This window comes from Pelophylax lessonae (genome assembly GCF_965119305.1).
Source record: "Pelophylax lessonae genome assembly, chromosome: 13".
NCBI lineage: Eukaryota > Metazoa > Chordata > Amphibia > Anura > Ranidae > Pelophylax > Pelophylax lessonae.
Window position 1 is genome coordinate 172,438,086 of NC_138780.1, and position 21,609 is coordinate 172,459,694.

The following is a 21,609-nucleotide window of genomic DNA, read 5'->3' on the forward strand; positions in this document are numbered from 1 at the left end:
TTTAAAAAACGGAATAGACGCAAAAACGTCCGCAATCCCATTGATATGCATTATCTCCGTTTATCATCCGCAAACGGATGGGATGATAAACGGACATACGGACCAGATGACACAAGTGTCATCCGTGTCCGTAAAAAAAAAAAGTGCCGAAGCGGAGCAAAAAACGGTCCGCCCCATGTGAAAGGACCGTTACAGTACCACTTCTAGACAGCAGATGAACAAATCCGATAGTTACTGGACTCTGGTGTTTGACATATTGAAAAACTCTATTGAACTAGTCTTACAGTGGGTATAGAAAAGAATCACCCCCTTCAAAATCACATTTTGTTGCTTTGCAACCTGAAATGAAGACAGACCCAGTTTTATCCAGCGGTATTTACTCTTATACTCTTTACAACTTATAACATCCAAGTGAAAGATATAACACCAATATGTCGGAAAAAAAATTACAAAAACGGAATCACCGAGTTGGAAAAAGAATTACTACTTTATGTAAGTATTTTGTTGAAACCCTTTTTGCTTTAATTACAGCCTTTAGTCTTTTGAGATTTGTCTCTACTAACTTTGCAGATGTAGACTTACATTAGACAATATTTGCCCACTCTTCTTTGCAGAACTGCTCATTTAAAGTTCATTTAAATTTGATGGTGAACGTTTGTGGACTGCAGTCTTTCATTCATTCATTCCACTGATTTTCAATGGGTTTTAAGTCTGGGCTCTGACTAAGCCATGCAAGGACATTCACCTTTTTCTCCTTCAACCATTGTCATGTTGGCAGCAGTTGTTTTTCAAGAATTTGATGGTATTTTGCCCCATCCATTTTTCCTGCCATCCTGACAAGTGCTTTAGTTTCTGCTGCAGAGAAACATCCCATTCCAGGATATTACCACCCCCCCCCCCCACATACCAGGATATTACCACCTCCAGGCTTTACTGTTGGAATGGTGTTATTTGGATGGTGAGCTGTATTGGATTTCCACCAGACATATATAGTTTTTTGTTGAGGCCAAATAATTCAGTTTTAGTCTCGTCTGACCATAACACCTTTTTCCATGTGGCCTCAGAATCTTCAAGGTGCGTTTTGGCAAAGCTCAGTGGTGACTGCATGTGGCCTTTCTTGAGCATTTGCTTTTTTCTTACACCCCTCCCATACAAGCCACATTTGAGGAGAATTTCTGATATTGTCACATTGACACAATGACCCCTCTTAGTCATAAATTCCTGCAACTGCTTCAGAGTTGCTGTATGCCTCTTGGTAGCCACTCTGACCAGTTTCCTCCTGTCCACAGCTTTATCATGGAGATTTTTTGATAGTGCCTTGCCACCCAAAGTTGACTGTTTGCTTCAGTTGCACTAACCAGGGACTGAAATGCTCCAGGAATGCTTTGATTTTTTTTTAAATGTTTTTTTTTTTTTTTTTTTTTTTTTGACATGTTGGTGTTATATCTTTTACTTGGATGTTATAAGTTGCACAAGTAAATACAGCTGGATAAAACAAAAATCGTGTCTTTCTTAATTTCAGGCTGCAAAGCAACATAATGTGATTATTTTAAAGTGGGGTGATTTTTTTCTATACCTACTGTACAAGTCTTTTCTGTAATAAAAAGCCTGCTTGCTCACAGTTTTTGAAATCAGGACTTTAGTTCTGTTTTATGTATCATGTAACTTTAGCAATGGCTGAACTGAAAAAGATTTGAAAGTGTTTATATATTTCGCATCAATTCTGCTTCTAGTGTAGCATGCATGTGAACTCCCAAAATGCATTGACTCTCTTATTATTATTTTAAATTGAAAACTATTGGTTTTTCAATTTTTAAAAAATCACTCTGGACTATGTTGCTTTGGGTGTGCCACCCTTACTGTTTTTTACGTGCCGGTTCACACTAGAATGATGTCAGACAGCGCATGTGATTCGCATTGCACTGCTCTGCAAATCACATGCGATGTCTGTCTGTGCAATGCAAATTCAACCATACAGATTGTATGGCCGAATTCTCATCGCATTCAGACCAAAGTCATGCAGGACCCTTTTTTTTGGTTCGCACCAGAATCGGATCGCATGGGTTTTCACACCTATGCGATCTGATTCCTGTCCGAATTGACAGTTAACTGCGATATGCAAACTAATCTGGGGGTGTCATTAACTTTGTATTGACGCTCCCAGCAGTTGGCATATGGCAGTGTGAACTGCCTGCGAATCGAGTGCGATGCGGGAACCCGCAATGGATACGCAGGGCTCCTGCATCGCCCCAATGTGAATCGGCACTAAATATTTGGATTCCTTTTCTAGATCCTCCTCTCACTTTTAGGGTATCTTGCTATAGGAAGCAGCCTCAACAAACTAATTCAGCGTAATTAATAAGATGGACACTAACGTTATTAGAGATTGATAACTTGGTAATTGGAGATCAGGCTCCTCCTATGCATGGTCATTGACAGGCAACACCAAGGATATGTATTCAGAGAATGAATGTCAGGGTAGGTATTTAACCTCCTGCATTTTAATCATCCCTGTATAGAGGTGTTTCCCAAAGCCACATTTCAAGTATAGACCCACTGTAATGGAAAAAAAATGAAGAAAGGAGCTGTAAGCTGTAGCAGCCCTTTTTCGTCTTGTGTCATTTAGACCTATCAGAACAGATAGATGCTTTCTAGTTGTCTGCTCTGGGGTGTTACCCATCACTGTTTGCCTTATTTTATAAAGGTCATTGTCCCTGTTTGTTCCTCTGTAGGTATGTTGGATGGCGTTGTTTTTTCTGCTGACCTCAGACTCCCCAGCCTTCCCCGACCTCATTGGTTGGAGCCCACCATCTATCCTTCTGGAGAGGATGGAGCCAGTCACCGCGCAGCCAGCAATGGTATGGGAGTGGACAGTCTCAGCATGCTAACCATGGCTGTAAAAATCCAGTCGGATAAATCTGAAAACAATACAAAGGTAATTGTCTTACTGATACCTATAACAACTGAGGCATTCACTTAAAGTGATTTTAAAGTCTATTATTTTTCCTATAAAAACAACAAACATGTTATACTCACCTTCTCTGTGCAGTTGGTTTTACACAGAGCAGCCTGGATCCTCCTCTTCTCGGGTCCCTCTTCTGTGCTCCTGGACCCTCCCTCCTGCTCAGTGCCCCCACAGCAAGCAGCTTGCTATGGGGGCACCCGAGCCGAGTCACAGCTCCCTGTGTTTATTCAGACATGGAGGCCTGACCCGCCCCCGCCCCCTCTCTCTCCTGTATGGCTAGCTGACTTTGATTGAGAGCAGTGGCAGCCAATTGCGATGCTGCTGTGTCTCAGCCAATCAGGAGGGAGAATCTGCGATGACTGAGATACTCATGGACATCGCTGGACAGAGTGCGACCTCAGGTAAGTGTTAGGGGGCTGCTGCACACAGAAGGTTTTTTACCTTAATGCACAGAATGCATTAGGATAAAAAAATCCTTCTGCCTTTACAACTCCTTTAAGGTTACATAGTTAATCTGGTTAAAAAAGACCATCTAGTTCAGGGGTAGGCAACCTTGGCTCTCCAGCTGTTGTAGAACTGCAAGTCCCATAAGGCACTGCAAGACTCTGACAGCCACAGGCATGCCACCCCAAGGCAGAGGCATGATGGGATTTGTAGTTTCTGCACAGCTGGAGAGCCAAAGTTGCCTACCCCTGATCTAGTTCAACCAATAAAATGGGGGGGGGGGATGATACAATCCTCTACCCACAGTTGATCCAGGAAGGCAAAAACCCCAGCAAAGCAATGATCCCATACATTCCTGGACCTGCTCTAGTTTTGCCTTAAGGCTTAACAACAGTAAATCAGTCTGTTTTCCCATCCTCGCTAGCAGTGTGGATGGAGGAATCTCCACTGCTGGCTATTATTTTCAGGTAGCCGTGGCACAGATCTTCTATATAAAAAGACACAGATAAGATTGTGCTTTCTCAAGGTTATCAGTTTTAGTAATCCTGAAGTGATTCTTGTGAAGTGTGAACAACTTTATAAAAAAAAAAAAGTTTGCTTGTCTACAAATTGGGATTGTAGCATTTTCTATTGTTATTGCCTTCATTGTCATTTATTTTATGTTTTAGGAATTCCTTGTTGCTGTGGGACTAAGAGGTGCAACACTACAGCACCGTGTACTTCCATCCGAACAGACCTGGCATGAGCAGGTAGGTGTCCATTTTGTTAAAACCAGGGGAACATGCATTAATACTTTCATTAGTCTAAGGTGCTCCAAGAGACCCTGTCACCACAAATCTGCTTTATAGCTGAACACCAACCTTCCCTTCAGTTTTGCACAGTTGTACAGGCTCCTCCCCTGTACTGAATGTACTTACGCTGATTTCATTGTGTATTAGAAGCTGCAGCAAGTCAGATAAAGGCCACATCATTTCCTGGATGGATGATGTTTAGCCTCATCGCATCCTTTTCTCCCATAGCCCTGACTGTTCCTGGCCCTGCCCACTGCTCCAGGCTAAGAAGACAAACGCCCATCAATCAAGGGATTTTGATATTCACATAACTACTCTTAACAGCCAGCGCTCTGCTTTCATCAGAGCTTAAAGTCCTGCATAGATGATTTTATTTGATGGCCAATAAATATGTCTGCCAGAATCCTTCCTTTCCCTTTCCTTCCTTTCCCTTTCCTTCCTTTCCCTTTCCTTCCTTTCCCTTTCCTTCCTTTCCCTTTCCTTCCTTTCCCTTTCCTTCCTTTCCCTTTCCCTTTCCTTTCCCTTTCCCTTTCCTTCCCCTTTTCCTTTCCTTCCCCTTTCCCTTTCCTTTCCCTTTCCCCTTCCCTCTATATACCATTGCTATTTTCTTTGAGTAATGCTCAATAAACATACTTAACCACTTAGATAAAAAGAATAATGCAGCGCTAAAAAATATTAAACAATAAAAAACAATCTCAAATGGACGGACATGAACAACTTAAAGAAATGTCTCTTGTGATAAAGGGATTTTGATATTCACATAACTACTCTTAACAGCCAGCTCTCTGCTTTCATCAGAGCTTAAAGTCCTGCATAGATGATTTTATTTGATGGCCAATAAATATGTCTGCCAGAATCCATTCTTTCCCTTTCCTTCCTTTCCCTTTCCTTCCTTTCCCTTTCCTTCCTTTCCCCTTCCCTCTATATACCATTGCTATTTTCTTTGAGTAATGCTCAATAAACATACTTAACCACTTAGATAAAAAGAATAATGCAGCGCTAAAAAATATTAAACAATAAAAAACAATCTCAAATGGACGGACATGAACAACTTAAAGAAATGTCTCTTGTGATAAAGTTCATAAATTATTGTGACGACATTCAATGGGTGCAATCCAGTGAACACATAGGTAATGAAAAGGAAAGTGATCTCTCCACCAGCAAAAATGAGTGAAATACAAACTCACCAGCCAAAGAGGCAAATGCTGTCTAGATTATAGGACAGCAATCGAGTATTAAACGACCAGTCTCAGAATTTTTGGGACACCAATGTAGGCAGCAACTCCCAGCCTCATAGATAACCTCCAACGCGTCGATCAACTCAGCACGTCTTGAAAGGGTTAAATTGAAAAAATGGGAGCGGCTCATGGTGTAGTATGAAGTAAAAATCTATTTAATAATAAAAAAAAAAGGTATACAATAAGGGCTCTTTCACACGGCCGCTCCGCTGTTTTTGTCCGCTGCGGGACTTTGTTTTTTTTTTCTTCACGGAGCGGATGACAGTTGTGTCATCCGCTCCGTGTGCCCGCATATCATCCCATCCGTTTGCGGATGATATGCGGACATAATGTAAGTCTATGGGCATTGCGGATGTCAGCGGATGACACCGCTGACATCCGATTTTCCTTCCTTTCCGTTTTTTGAACGGAGGAAAAATAGGGTTCTGTTCCGTTCCAAAAAACGGAACAGAACTGAAAGGAAGAAAATCGGATGTCAGCGGATGGTATTCCGCTGACATTCGCAATCCCATAGACTTACATTATGTCCGCAAATAATCCGCAGAAAAATAGGATGATTTGCGGACATACGGAGCGCCCGTGTGAAAGGGCCCTAAAACATTCTGTAACACTGATACAAAAGCAGTGTAAATAAAATATAAAATCCAACGATAAAAAAGAACTCGCATCTAGAGCCACCACTAAAATGAAAAGTGATGGCTAGGACCTTAGGTGTTTGAGATAACAAGCTCTACGGCCGTTTCGCGTCCGACGCGTCCTCAGGAGCTATCTATATTTTATTATTCTGTTTTTCATGTTTCATCTTTACGTAGAACTATTATAACCATTTGTCTTTTTCCCTTTTATTATAGATATTACAATTTCTAAACATTACTGAAGAGCCAGTTTTAGGCTACAACCCTCCAGCCTCTATAACCACTTTCCATGTTCACCTGTGGAGTTGTGCTCTTGATTACAGGTAAGAATGTTTTTATTTTTTTTTTTCGTCATGTTGTAATGCCGTTTGTTATGTATATTAAGTTATAACACTTTAGTCATCTATTTCTTTTGGTGAATGTAATTTGTAAACCATATTACTCCCCATAGCTTTGTCCAGCAAGGAGTTCTACCCCCCTCCCCGCAGTGACTCAGCAGCTCGCCTCCCTCTCACAGTGACTCAGCAGATTGGCTCCCTCCCCACAGTGACTCAGCAGCTTGGCTCCCTCTCAAAGTGACTCAGCAGCTTGGCTCCCTCCCCACAGGGACTCTGCAGCTTAGCTCCCTCCCTGCAGTGACTCCTCAGCTCGGCTCCCTCTCACAGTGACTCAGCAGATTGGCTCCCTCCCCACAGTGACTCAGCAGCTTGGCTCCCTCCCCGCAGTGACTCTGCAGCTTGGCTCCCTCCCCGCAGGGACTCTGCAGCTTAGCTCCCTCCCCACAGTGACTCTGCAGCTTGGCTCCCTCCCCGCAGTGACTCTTCAGCTTAGCTCCCTCCCCGCAGTGACTCTTCAGCTTAGCTCCCTCCCCGCAGTGACTCTTCAGCTTAGCTCCCTCCCCGCAGTGACTCTGCAGCATGGCTCCCTCCCCGCAGTGACTCTGCAGCATGGCTCCCTCCCCGCAGTGACTCTGCAGCTTGGCTCCCTCCCCGCAGTGACTCTGCAGCTTGGCTCCCTCCCCGCAGTGACTCTGCAGCTTGGCTCCCTCCCCTCAGTGACTCTGCAGCTTGGCTCCCTCCCCTCAGTGACTCTGCAGCTTGGCTCCCTCCCCTCAGTGACTCTGCAGCTTGGCTCCCTCCCCGCAGTGACTCTGCAGCTTGGCTCCCTCCCCGCAGTGACTCTGCAGCTTGGCTCCCTCCCCACAGTGACTCAGCAGCTTGGCTCCCTCCCCGCAGTGACTCTTCAGCTTGGCTCCCTCCCCGCAGGGACTCTGCAGCTTAGCTCCCTCCCCGCAGTGACTCTGCAGCTTGGCTCCCTCCCCGCAGTGACTCTTCAGCTTAGCTCCCTCCCCGCAGTGACTCTTCAGCTTAGCTCCCTCCCCGCAGTGACTCTTCAGCTTAGCTCCCTCCCCGCAGTGACTCTGCAGCATGGCTCCCTCCCCGCAGTGACTCTGCAGCTTGGCTCCCTCCCCGCAGTGACTCTGCAGCTTGGCTCCCTCCCCGCAGTGACTCTGCAGCTTGGCTCCCTCCCCGCAGTGACTCTGCAGCTTGGCTCCCTCCCCTCAGTGACTCTGCAGCTTGGCTCCCTCCCCTCAGTGACTCTGCAGCTTGGCTCCCTCCCCACAGTGACTCTGCAGCTTGGCTTCCTCCCCGCAGTGACTCTGCAGCTTGGCTCCCTCCCCGCAGTGACTGAGCAGCTTGGCTCCCTCCCCGCAGTGACTGAGCAGCTTGGCTCCCTCCCCGCAGTGACTGAGCAGCTTGGCTCCCTCCCCGCAGTGACTGAGCAGCTTGGCTCCCTCCCCGCAGTGACTGAGCAGCTTGGCTCCCTCCCCGCAGTGACTGAGCAGCTTGGCTCCCTCCCCGCAGTGACTGAGCAGCTTGGCTCCCTCCCCGCAGTGACTGAGCAGCTTGGCTCCCTCCCCGCAGTGACTGAGCAGCTTGGCTCCCTCCCCGCAGTGACTGAGCAGCTTGGCTCCCTCCCCGCAGTGACTGAGCAGCTTGGCTCCCTCCCCGCAGTGACTGAGCAGCTTGGCTCCCTCCCCGCAGTGACTGAGCAGCTTGGCTCCCTCCCCGCAGTGACTGAGCAGCTTGGCTCCCTCCCCGCAGTGACTGAGCAGCTTGGCTCCCTCCCCGCAGTGACTGAGCAGCTTGGCTCCCTCCCCGCAGTGACTGAGCAGCTTGGCTCCCTCCCCGCAGTGACTGAGCAGCTTGGCTCCCTCCCCGCAGTGACTGAGCAGCTTGGCTCCCTCCCCGCAGTGACTGAGCAGCTTGGCTCCCTCCCCGCAGTGACTGAGCAGCTTGGCTCCCTCCCCGCAGTGACTGAGCAGCTTGGCTCCCTCCCCGCAGTGACTGAGCAGCTTGGCTCCCTCCCCGCAGTGACTGAGCAGCTTGGCTCCCTCCCCGCAGTGACTGAGCAGCTTGGCTCTCTCTCTCCGCAGTGACTGAGCAGCTTGGCTCTCTCTCTCCGCAGTGACTGAGCAGCTTGGCTCTCTCTCTCCGCAGTGACTGAGCAGCTTGGCTCTCTCTCTCCGCAGTGACTGAGCAGCTTGGCTCTCTCTTGGTTGGTACTCGTAAAAAAAAAAAAAATGAAATTGGTTCATCCCTTATAAAAAACCTTCTAAAATCTTCACCCCCCCCCCCCCCCAGCTCCTCCTTAAAAGAGTTGTGAAGCCAGGAGGGTTTTTTTTATTTAATGGATTCTATGCATTAAGAAACAGCCTTCTGTGTGAAGTAGCCTCCCCAGCACCCCCCATTACTTACCTGTGCCCCCTCTCTTTCCAGCGATATCCACGAGTCCCTCGGCCGTCTAGGACTCTCCGTCCTGATTGGCTGAGACACCGCTGCGGTGCCATTGGCACCCGCAGCTGTCAATCAAAGTAAGTTAGCCACTCAGGAGAGAGACAGGGCAGGACGGAACTGCAGCTCCGTGTCTGAATAGACACATGGAGCTTCAACTTGGCTCAGGTACCACCATAGCAAGCTGCTTGGTGTGGGGGGAACTCGACAGGAGGGAGGGGCCAGGAGCAGTGAAGAAGGACCCGAGAAGAGGAGGAGAGGATCTGGGTTTCCCTGTGCAAAACCAACTGCACAGAGGAGGTAAGTGTAAAATATTTAAAAAAAACAAGACTTGACAATCACTTTAAACACTTACCTGAGCCTGATCTTGGTCCAGAGCTGTGCTTGTCTGCAGAGGCTCTTTCCTTTCTCTCTTCTCACAGGAGACTCTGAGGCAACGGGAACCATTAACTCCTCCTGCTGTCAGTCAATGCTTGTGGGGAGTGAGCAGGGGGCGACCCGAGCCACTCTGTGTTTTGTCTATAGATGCACACAGCCCAACTCGGGATTTAGCTTGCACAAGCCCGCCCATAGCGAGCTGCTTGTTATGTGGTCACTCAGAGAAGAGTAGAAGCCAAGAGCACCAGCAGGGGACTTCAGAAGAGGAGGTTCGGGGCCACTCTGTGCAAAGCCATTGCACAAAGCAGGTAAGTATAATGTGGTTATTATTAAAAAACAAAAAAGCCTTTACAATCACTTTAAAGCTTGAAGCAGAAATCTGAGTTTTGCTGGCAATGGGCAGGTAGCAATATTTTGCTGTTGTATTTTTCATTTACTGTCACCAATAGAAGATATCCAGGTAAATGTGTATATCTAATTACTGCACTCCCAGTGTCCTTTTATCACAGATATTACTTTTTAGACATACACCTAGAAATGTTGAGAGGTAAGCCCCATCTGCATGGCTCTGCTTATGGGCCAACATAACACAGCCTCATAGTCTGCTATGGTTACAGTATTTTATACATGAAGGCAGAGTTTTGCTGCACAAGAAGCTAAGCAATGTATTATTCCACAGACCTCTCTACCTGCCGATTAGAGCCCTGCTGACTGTGGAGACTTTCAGTATTTCCTGCAGCGTGGCGCTGGACAAATCTTCATCCAGTTTACGGTAATCACATCCCAGCTTTCCCACTTTGCTGCTACAATCATTCCAGAAGATTTCATATTATAATATGTACTTGTGTTCCTATGATTCAGGATTATCTTGGATGAAGCTGCGCTGCATTTATCGGACAAGTGCAATGCCGTGTCTGTCAATTTAAACCGAGGTAGGAGCATTAAATAATATTGGTCATAGAGTACAGCTATATACAGACAGTTCCTGGGTTACAAACAAGATAGGGTCTGTATGTTTGTTCTTAAAGAGGTTGTATACCCAAAAAAAAAAAAAATGGAAAAAAAAAATGGGAAAACCCCCCCCCTGTAAGACAAAGGCATAATGAACTAGTATGCATCGCATCGCATACTAGCTCATTAGGAAATACTTACCTTAGAACTAAGCCCCCGCAGTGCTGCCCGCTCACCGGTAACACGGCTGACCTGTTCGGCCGTCCTGCTTCTTGGTTCGTGTCCTCCAGCCATCTGATTGGCCGGAGGCACAGTAAAATTACTCTCGCGCATGCGCGCGGGAGCCGCCATTCACGGCACAGGGCTCTGGAGGAACGGCACAGTGGGTGCACCAATGACATCATCTGCTGCATGTAATGTAAATATCTCCTAAACGGTGCAAGTTTAGGAGGTATTTACCCTACCTATTACTTATTAAAAGCTTATCAATAGGTACAAGTTATAGAAGTGGGTTTGCAACCTCTTGAAGTTGAATTTGTATGCAATTTGGAACAGGCACATTTTTTAAGTGTAACGCCAGCCAAAAAATTATTTTTATGTTTTTTTGATAGCATAGGGAAGGGGTAAAACCCCTGCAATATTTGTTTTGCTATCTGTGCCCCCTGTTCAGAAGATTTCTCCTCACTTTCTGTCCCTGACAATTGGATTTTGAAAATGTAGGTTGTTGTAGAAACAAGGATTGGTGATAAAGCTGGAGAAATATTTTTTCCTTAACTCTTACATAAGTGAATTTCTCTTCCTAGAGGTAGACTTCCTCTCACTTCCTGTTGTCTCTGTAAGTATGTGTCGTATGTAAGTCGGTTAGATAAAGGTGAAGGAAGCGCTGATAAAAGTGAAAAATAAAGCTGCAACTAAATCCGATTACCCAGTGAGGATAAATATGTGTATAAATGAATAAATTGATAGTGCGCTAAATAAATAAAAAATATAAAAACTTTAAACAATGTGTGTAGATAGGGTGTATACCACTCAACTATAATAGGATGGGATCTTTAACAACAAAAAGTCCATAAAAAAAGTCCATCCTTTGGTACAATAATCACACCAGTGCTTGAGTGAAGATCCCAATTCACAGCAGGTGAACTTATAACAAGAAATGAAATGCTTTGCTTTAAATAGTGCAGGTGTTCCCCTTACCAGACGGGTGAAAATAAGGTGCAATAAACTTTTCCAAAAAACATAGGTGCAGTGATGTAGAAAGACCAGCTCTGCCCACCTCGTGTATGGTCAAGAGTAAATAGCCTCTTACCTTTATTAGAATAAAGGTGTATAGGTAACCTCTCTCACCATCAGCAGCATATATTATGGACGTTCCCCCAAATGTATGGCTTCCTGTTGTCCCGTGGAAGTAAAGCTCCGTCGCGGTGGTCAAAGGTATTCCCCAAACTCCTCTGCTGCCACTCCCCGCAATGTCTCCTCGCTACTTTGTCCCCCCCCGGGGACCATACACGAGGTGGGCAGAGCTGGTCTATCTACATCACTGCACCTATGTTTTTTGGAAAAGTTTATTGCACCTTATTTTCACCCGTCTGGTAAGGGGAACACCTGCACTATTTAAAGCAAAGCATTTAATTTCTTGTTATAAGTTCACCTGTTGTGAATTGGGATCTTCACTCAAGCACTGGTGTGATTATTGTACCAAAGGACTTTTATGGACTTTTTTATGGACTTTTTGTTGTTAAAGATCCCATCCTATTATAGTTGAGTGGTATACACCCTATCTACACACATTGTTTAAAGTTTTTATATTTTTCATTTATTTAGCGCACTATCAATTTATTCATTTGTATGTAAGTCAGTTGTTTGTAACCCGGGGGCTGCCTATATTCATTTGTATACAAGCTTTTGATATTCTCAAAAGTTACATAAAATGTCTCCTAGGACTACCTCACCTGCAGTTGCTAAAAGAAAGCGGACATAACTTTACCTATAGACTATTGAATGAAGGTTCAGTCAGACTTTCTATAGCTTTGATAAAGTCAGAAAGTTCATACAGTTTACCTTTTAAAGGATATCTATTGCAGCTACCAGACCTTGTATATGTGGTGGCTGCAAATTTTTATTTTTATTTTTATTTTTTTACCAGCTCAGTTCCAGAAAGTTTACCCCCCTTTATGACCAGGTCATTTTTTTTGCGATACGGCACTGCGTTACTTTAACTGACAATTGCACGCTCGTGCGATGCTGTACCCAAAGAAAATGTATGTCCTTTTTGTTCCCACAAATAGCGCTTTCATTTGGTGATATTTGATCACCTCTGTGTTTTTTTTTTGGGTTTTTTTTTTGCACTATATACAAATAAAGACCGACAATTAAAAAAAACAAAAAAAAAAAAAAAAAACCAATATTTTTTACTTTCTCCTATGAAACATTCGCAATAAAAAAAAATGTAAAAAATCTAATTTCTTCATTAGTTTAGACAAATATGTATTCTGCTACATATTTTTGCTATAAAAAAAATCCCAATACGTGTATATTAATTGGTTTTGCGCAAAAGTTATAGCGGCTACAAACTTGTAAATATATATATATATATATATATATATATTTTTTTTTTTTCACTAGTATTGGCAGCAATCGGCGATTTAAAACGGGACTGTGATATTGAGGCGGACAAATCGGACACCTAACTGACACTTTTGACACTTTTTTGGCACCATTGACACCAATACAGTGATCAGTGCTAAAAAAAATATGCACTATTACTGTACTAATGACACTGGCAGGGAAGGGGTTAATATCAGGGGCGATCAAAGGTCTAACTGTATTCCTTGGGAGTGCTTACTAACTGTGGGGGAGGTGCTTTGACTGTGGGAATGTAAAGATCCGTGTTCCTTCTTAGGCACAATCCCCTCTCACAGAACGAAGATCTGCCTTGTTTACATAGGCAGACCGCCGTTCTGCCTTTCTCCTGAACGATCGGTGGGTCCCAGCGGACATTGTGTCCGCCGGACCCGCTGATTGGCTCTCGCTGTGTCCAATCACAGCAGGAGCGGGTCGCTGGCGGCATGCGTGCCCCAGAGCCAAAAGTGTCAGTTCACATACTAGGTACGTGATCTGGCACAGAGCGGCCGTCCTACCGCAGTATATCTGCGTGGGGCGGTCGCTAAGCGGGTAATACAGGCTAACATTTGTAGCAAGTACAGAAAATACCTGTCGATCTTGCTGGAAATTCAGTATCCTTGCCACATCCTGTGAGACAAACTGCAAGCACCAACAATGTTATGTTGAAGTCAAGCCTGGGTGACAACCATGGTTTCTTCCATAGAAACAGTGAGGGAGTGAGCATTGTCGCCATAGAACAGGAAGTGTGTTAATCGCAGGATTACCAGGTGAAACAAAAGGGTGAATAAAAGTCTAGAAAAGACTACTTCATCTGCAGTCTGGTAAGCTGCATTATATTCAGTTTAGATGCACTTTATCCTGAGTTTTCTGTAGTCCAGTGTAGCAGAATCCAGAGGGCTCCTCACATGGTCATCACGGATTGCATGCAGTGTTTTTTAAGGCAGGTTCGGTTCTGATTGGTGGCTGTAAGAAACTGTGCGGAAAAACAAAAACTGCAGTGGTAATGCTAGGGACAGACTGTATCATATACGTTGTTTTTACTTTGACCACCTTTCCTCTTTTTAAATGGTGGTAAAGCTAAACTATCAGCAAACCATTCCTCCACCGGCTTTGTAGCACATTTAATTTTTAGTTTATGCCTCTTTTAGACTAAATGAAGCTTCCTACATACTCCTAGTCTGTACTAAAAGAAACAGGTAGTCCTCTATGGCCAAAAAAAGATCTAAAGGTTATACTCAGGATATGCATTTATACATTTCTGGTCTTTTTACATATTTGTTTGATAACATTAAGTTTCCACTTTACACTTTGAAAAAAAAAAAAAGTGCTTTCTGATTGTTCTAGATTATGTGCGAGTCCTGGATATGGGCCTGCTAGAACTGACCATACTGGCTGTGAAGTTTGGAGAAAAGGTAAAGTATTGGGTATATGTTTTATTTTTATATTTTTTGTTCTTTGTTCTGGAGGGAATTTTCACAGGCTGGCACATAGTCAGTTAGGCACCTATGTGCTTTTGGGGTATATATTATTTATATTTATCTCTGAATTTGTGACCCATGTGTCTGGGTGTCTGCAACACCTCTGCAACATTTTTGTTGCAATTGGCATTCTTGTATTCTACATATTAGGGTCATAAATATGGCAGATTTCCCTCTGAGTGTCTTTCTCACTTAAACCATGCAGCAGCTGCACCCCTTGCAATTATTTTCTCTTGTTTATTTATTTTTCAGTTTAAGGCCTCCTTCACACGGGTGTATCTAACTACTCTAAGTGGACCTGCACAGCTGTGCAGCATGAATCAGATTGCCTGGCTCTTTGCATGGATGTACGCTTAGATACGCCCATGTGAGCAAGGCCTAACACCAATCAACAATCTTTTTGTTAGGAAATTTAAAAAAATCCTCATTTAGGGTCGTTGATTGTTATGCTATTGATCTACTGTTAAAGGATTATCTCTACGGAGATAATGCTTTAACCCTGGATTGTGATATTTATGTTCTGCTATTATTTTGTTCTGGCCCATGAGGACAGGGCCTATTTTTGGAGGGGGGTGGATGTAGCATCCTCCTAGGTAGGTTGTTAGGATGATTAGTTATTTTTGGCTCCTCTATAATCATTGGAGCAGCTATTAATTTCTCTGGGCTGTTCTAATCTCACAGGCTGCAGGTTTGATTGCTTCTCCCTACCTTATGGAAGCTTCCAGAACATAGATAGCTGGGAGAATCAAATGGGCAGCTTGTATATTTATTGTGCTGCATCCAATCTCTGGGGAGGTGTGCTCAGTAGGTGGTTGGGTGGGGGATGATGACATAAGTAGTCTGGGGTCTGGAGCAGTCCTGTTCTTGTCCTGCTGGAGAAATTCCCAACCTGCTGGAGTCTGCTAATGTTCATTGAGGTCCCAGCTATAGCAGCACTGAGGGGGCTACTCCTAATTACCTTTGGCGCTAACAAAGCAAATTCACCTAAGGATCTGGCATGGAGAAATCACTGAAGAGTGCCTGGTGGAGGCTGGAAGGTGTTTAGCTGCCCCGGGAGATTGTGAGTACTGACCTGAGCTTAGGATCCTGGAGACTTATGGGCCATACACAATATAAGATTTTCTGAAGACTTTTTCCTTTAGATTCACCAAAACCATATAATATGAGGTCAAACCTAAACACTTTCAGTTTGTATGCAATCTGGCAGGCCCTTGCACTACATAGAAAAGGTAAATCTGAAGGAAAAAGTCTTCAGAAAATCTTATAGTGTGTATGGCCCTTTAGTGTTGTTCTACAACTCTTACAGGGTCTCAGTTCTGGCCTTTCCCCTTTGTCTCTAGCTTAAAGACTGTTCAAAGAAGCTTCATTAAGTATATGACTTTCAACCTGTCCCAAAGTGTATCTAGAGTTGGCACAGTGCTACTTTTGACCACTAGAGCAGGGATCCTCAAACTACAGCCCTCCAGCTGTTGCAGAACTACACATACCATGAGGCATTGTAAAACTCTGACATTCAGACATGACTAGGCATGATGGGAATTGTAGTTCCTGAACAACTGGAGGGCCATAGTTTGAAGACCCCTGCACTAGAGGATAGAATTTACCAAATAAGCTGTGAGCTGGTTGCAAATTTGCTTTGACTCAACAGACACAGCTCCCATTCCATGTGGTCACTCTATACATGTGTCATTGTAATTTTCCGTGTCACACATTTTTAGACGGAGGTGTTTTAGGTGAGAAGTTTGTTTTTACGTATGTACCAAGTTAACAAATATCGTACTGTTTTCCTGTTCCCTTTCAGTCCAAGCCGCGCTTTGAGATGTATTGTTCTAGCGACGTGATCCATATCCGGACATGTTCAGACTCCTGCGCTGCATTAATGAACCTTATTCAATACATCGCCAACTACGGGGATCTGTATCCACCGCCGCGAACACAGACCTCACCAGGACCCCACAATAAAGCCAAAAAGGTAGGGAGCAGAGAGAAACCATTTTCTGGTGATATGCTGATCCTATACCAACAACCAAATGAGGATTATGCACATGCTCAGTTGCTCCCCATTTTAGGCACTGCTGAGTTTGTAGAGGCTGATCTTCTGATAAACTTAAAGCGGAATTAAACCCTCCTAACATTTACAGCCAAGGAAGCTGCTTCTTTTTAACCACTGCCCCCAAATGGACGTACCCGTACCTCCTTGGGGTTCAATGGGTATACCGGGATGATGGCTGCAGCTACAGGCTTCATCCCAGTATATTTTTTGCAGCCGGCGATTCTCTTTTTGGCCGAAGTGATCTGAGTGGTTAATTAGCCACTCAATCACTTCTGTGATTGAGTGGCTAATTAACCCCCTTCCCACCGCCGTCTCTCCCAGGCTCTCCGGCCAGCAGCGATGGCTGCCTGATACAGAGAGAGATAGGAACAGACATTTTCCCCTCTTTCTGTAACCCTGGAAACCGCAAGTATTCATCACTTTCTGTTCCGCCCCTTTGTTTACATGGCCACCAGCGTCCAGAGAAGCAGCCGATCGGACTGATCTCAGCCTGATCAGCTGCATGGGGGGCAAGAGGAGAGATTTAGGATCTAATATACCCCAAATATCTCCATAAAGAGGACCTGTCATGGCCCATGCTGTCACAAGGGATGATGTTCATCGCTTGTAATAGCAATAAAGTTATTACAAAATAAAAAAAAATGTTTTTATAAAATAAATAAATATAATAAAAAACAATTTAAAGCACTCGATCACTTTTGTGGAAGGGGGTCCCACCCCCTTCCCACCGCCACCTCTCCCAGGCTCTTTGGCTGGCGGCGGGTCCCCTCTTGGTTGAGACTACTATGGTTACTGCATTTGAATGTTGTGCATATTGTATTATGAGAATTCTTCTCTTTTAACTATTTCTCTTTTATCTCAATAAACTTTAATAATTTTTTCTACATGTTGTTTATTATTTGAAATTGTGCTCACCTATCAGGAGTCCTCCTCAAACAATCCATTCTTTTTATCTTAGGGGAAACAGTGTTCCGTTACCTTTGGGGACTGAACCGGTATCCTCGGATACAATAAATTTTATGCGTTTTGAGGTATATTGCCCTGAGCCATTGCTCAAAATCGTGGCAAAATCGCGGTAAAATTGCATCGCAAAAGTGTTAAAGGGGCCTTAACTGGTAACCTGTAAAGGCGTTTAAGGTGTTGTCTATGGAGAATTGTTAAGCACCGTAGTTTGGACAGATGCAATTTTAAGTGTGACATGCTACACATGCTATGTCTCTTCTGCAATAACACACACACTTTACTTTAACATACACTCTATTTACTTGGTGTAACATTATCTTTCACATTCTACAAAACAATTGGGCTAACTTTACAGTTTTCTTTTTTTATTTCATGTGTTTTTTTTCCAAAAAAATTGCGTTTGAAAAGCCGCTGTGCAAATACTGCTTGACATAAAAAATTCCAACACATACCATTTTATTCTATAGGGACTCTGGTAAAAAAATATATATATATATATAATCTTTGGGGGTTCTAAGTCATTTTCTAGCAAAAAAAAATGATTTTTACATGTAGGAGCAGAAGTGTCGGAATAGGCTTGGGAAGGAGGTGGTTAAACTGCAACTGCCATGGTGCTACACATGTGATCAGTTATGAAACCAGCCATTGGATGGTTTGACAGTTTGGACACAATCAATGTGACCTTTAGCAATCTCGGCATTCTAGGAATGTAACTGTTTTTTTTAAACCATTAAATCGATGGGTTAAGTTCCACTTTATCATTTCCTGCTGTTTGGGTACTCTGGGCTTCAGCAAAATGGCAGGCTTCAGCAAGAAGCAAATTGTTATGGGTAACGTTCCGCTTTAAGTATTCATATAAACTAAACATTACTTTCTGACATTAAAATTTGTGAATGATTCAAAATATTGCAAATTTGTATTTGAATTGAATTTAATGATAACCGAGATCATGCTTGAGTGAAGTGATCTCTGTGAACATCTGGACAATAAAATAAATAAAAAAATCTAAATATATTGAGAGCATTTTAATTTTCCCTACCCACAACTATCTTTAAATCTAGTCCCAGGCTTAAAACTGCAATGTATTTCTTTTTAATATGCAGTTCTTGTGTTACAGAATGACCCCTGTGCAGCATCCAACTCTCGGGGCCCTCTGCTGGCCGAGGCAGAGCAGCAAATACTGCGGGATTTGATGACCGATGCTATGGAGGATACGGACATCAGTCAAGATTCTGCACCAATAAAACCCCAGTTAAATGGTACATGCATTTACAAAGAATGCATTTTTTTATTATATGCTAATTTTTGTTTGCAGTGCATCTGTAGTCACTGAACAAAGCTAAACAATTTGCAGGACACGGTTAGGAAATGTATGCATGCTACGAATGAAATTACCTGTGTTCATTATAAAATCAGTTTTGGCAAGCTTGGAAAAGGAAGTGGATCCCAGACTGCAGACAGGGCATCGATTTTCTATCTAGGTCAAGGGTAGGAAACCTTGGCACCCCAGCTGTGGTAAAACTACAATTCACATCATGCCTCATCCTCTGGGAGTCATTCCTTTAGCTGTATTGTAATGCTTCATGGGACTTATTCCACAACAGCACGACAGCTGGAGGGCTGAGGTTGCCCTAGCTCTGGTCTAGGTAGACTGTAATTCTTGCCCCTTCCCAGCACAAAGCCCCAACCCACAGTTCAGTGCAGCAGGTTCTACTGATCATTGTTATCCTGGGATTGGGCTGTAAAATGGCAGGGGAGGTACTGACTTAGATTAAAAGGTTCCAACTGGACCTGGGATCCAGGGTCTTTCCTAGGAAGTTAGGAATTGCTTTTAACCACTTCTGGATCGGAAGATTTTCCCCCTTAATGACCAGGCCATTTTTTTTTTGCGATTTGGCACTGTGTTGCTTTAACTGACAATTGTGCGGTTTGCGACGCTGCACCCAAATAAATTGATGTTCTTTTTTCCCATAAATAGAGCTTTCTTTTGATGCTATTTGATCACCTCTGCGGTTTTTATTTTCTACGCTATAAACAAAAAAAGAGCGACAATTCTGAAAAAAAAACCTGTATTTTTCACTTTCTGCTATGAAGCATTCACAATAAAAAAAATTTAAAATTAAATGTTTTCATCATTTTAGGCCCAATAAGCGTATTTTGATTGGTTTGCGCAAAAGTTATCGCGTCTACAAACTAGGGGAAAGATTTATGTCATTTTTATATTATTTTTATTTTTTTACTAGGAATGGCGGCGATCAGCCATTTTAGCAGGACTGCGACATTGCAGTGGACAGACCTCTAACTGACATTTTTGACACTTTTGGGGGAACCAGTGACATTACTGCAGTAATCAGTGCTAAAAATATGCACTGTTACTGTACTAATGACACTGGCAGGAAAGGGGTTAACATCAAAGGCGATCAAAGGGTTAAATGTATGCCTAGGGGGTGTTTTCTAACTGTGGGGGTGGGTGGGCTTATGGAATCAACACAATACTAAACACTAAATAGGAGGAACACAGGAGTCCTGGGTTGATTGCTGACAGAACAACGGTCTGCTGTGTTACAACAGAAGTTCTGTCTCCGCAGGGAGCAATCGCGGGTGCCGGTGGCAATCGCGGCTGCCTGGTCCCACAGATCAGCTTCCCTGCTGGCAAATGGGCGCACGCGTGCACCCCCACGATTGCTCCTACGGGTACGTTGTTTCGCAGGAACCTGCTGCCATATTTTCGCGGCAGGTGGTCGGCAAGTGGTTAAAGAGAAGTTCGGAGAACTCAAAAAAATAAATAATCATACTCGCCTAGATGGTTGCAGCACCAATCCAAGCTGCAGCTGTCCCCAGCTAGCGCTACACTAAGAACTGAGCGATCAAACACTGCTGTATTCAGTCTGCAGAGAGCCATTGACTGTCAGTCACCGCTCTCTGCTCTGCCCCTCCAGTGCTCACTGGAGCGCTGGGCTGTGGCGGGGGTGGGAGGGACTGGCTCAGGCTGTCAGTGGCTGGCTGAGAAGCTGTGCCAACTGCCAGTCTAGGCATCTGGGTGGATCGCGACTGTAAAGCTCGGCTTGAGCCCGCTGCCAGCTGAAAACTGGTCACAGGTGTGTACTCCTGTGATCCATAGGAGAAGTATGGTCAAAATAGCTTTGGCCATACTTCTCCTTTAATGTACAGAGTAAGGTGTTTGTTATAGTACACATCAAACTGCAGTAACCAATGGGAGCCTGTTAGCATTAACATTTTCTACAATGAATATAAAATATAGTCAGATATGGGTTATTGCACTTCCACTTAATCATTGCACGTGGCACCGTTCACATGCTAATAGGAAGTTTATTAAAGGGTGCACTTACTTGTTTTTATAATGTTTTCTTAGGTATTTCAGATGGCAAATTTGAATCTCAGGACCCTCCTTGCTCCGACCTTTTCCTTTTTCCTGATGAAAGTGGTACTGTGTCTGAAGAGTCCAGCCCAACATTCATGATGGCTGCTGCTCACCTTATGAGTGACGCCATTCTCGATGGTCCCCTTGAGAGCGATGACTTCTGTATTTTGTATGCTCCAAAAACACCTGCTTCAGTAAGTAATGTCAACATTACCACAAAAAATTATATATCTTGTATAAAAATGCTTTATATGCATTGGTGGTCAGTTAAAGCAAAAAAGGCCTCTGTATTGATGGTGAATGGAAGTGATAAAAGCCCCCCAGCATTGGTGTCAGGGGGAGTAGTAAGAGCTCCCTTAGCTTTGCTGTCAGCTGGAGTATTAAAAGCCTTGCTTGCTTTGCTGTCATCAAAAGAATTAAAAACTCCCTCAGCTTTTTTGTTAGCAGAGGGTATAAAAGCCAACCACCACACCTTTGGTGTCAGTGAGAGTAATAAATGCCCTCCCCCCCCCCCCCCAACATTGGTCTTTGGTGATCACTTATCTCTGTACAGGCTTTTATGTCTGTTTTGCTTGTGTCTTTTAAGGTTCTTTTAAGAAGCAAGGAAGCAAATAAACCTCTGTTGCGTATTCTTGTGCTTTTAATAGACAAAAATTATGCATATACAGACTATGCACAATTAAAAACAAAAAACGAAACCATGCACAACATACAGAGTATCACAAAATATGCATACAATATACACATTCCCAAACTATCTATCCTTCATAGAAAATTAGCACGGACAATGTATGCAATATGTATACTAAACCGCTACTTAATTTTTTTTCTGATGATGGAGTCCTTTTTCTCTTTTGTGATATATCTCTCCAGACTGCTTCTTGGAGTCCTACAAAACTACTAGGGCTGCT

At 43.8% G+C, this 21,609-nt stretch overlaps 1 protein-coding gene across 3 annotated transcripts in view; it reads left to right on the forward strand.

Moving 5' to 3' along the window:
- ATG2B (autophagy related 2B) overlaps positions 1-21,609 on the forward strand; it is a 170,429-nt gene that overhangs the window by 113,315 nt on the left and 35,505 nt on the right. For 2 of the 3 annotated variants that reach the window (XM_082242639.1, XM_082242640.1), the window contains exons 22-30: positions 2,733-2,935; positions 4,078-4,158; positions 6,290-6,396; positions 9,926-10,018; positions 10,108-10,178; positions 14,167-14,234; positions 16,102-16,272; positions 18,434-18,581; positions 20,690-20,892. In XM_082242639.1, coding sequence (XP_082098765.1) covers positions 2,733-2,935; positions 4,078-4,158; positions 6,290-6,396; positions 9,926-10,018; positions 10,108-10,178; positions 14,167-14,234; positions 16,102-16,272; positions 18,434-18,581; positions 20,690-20,892 — 1,145 coding nt within the window. The remainder of the gene's footprint in view (positions 1-2,732; positions 2,936-4,077; positions 4,159-6,289; positions 6,397-9,925; positions 10,019-10,107; positions 10,179-14,166; positions 14,235-16,101; positions 16,273-18,433; positions 18,582-20,689; positions 20,893-21,609) is intronic. The other variant, XM_082242641.1, reaches the window with a different exon arrangement.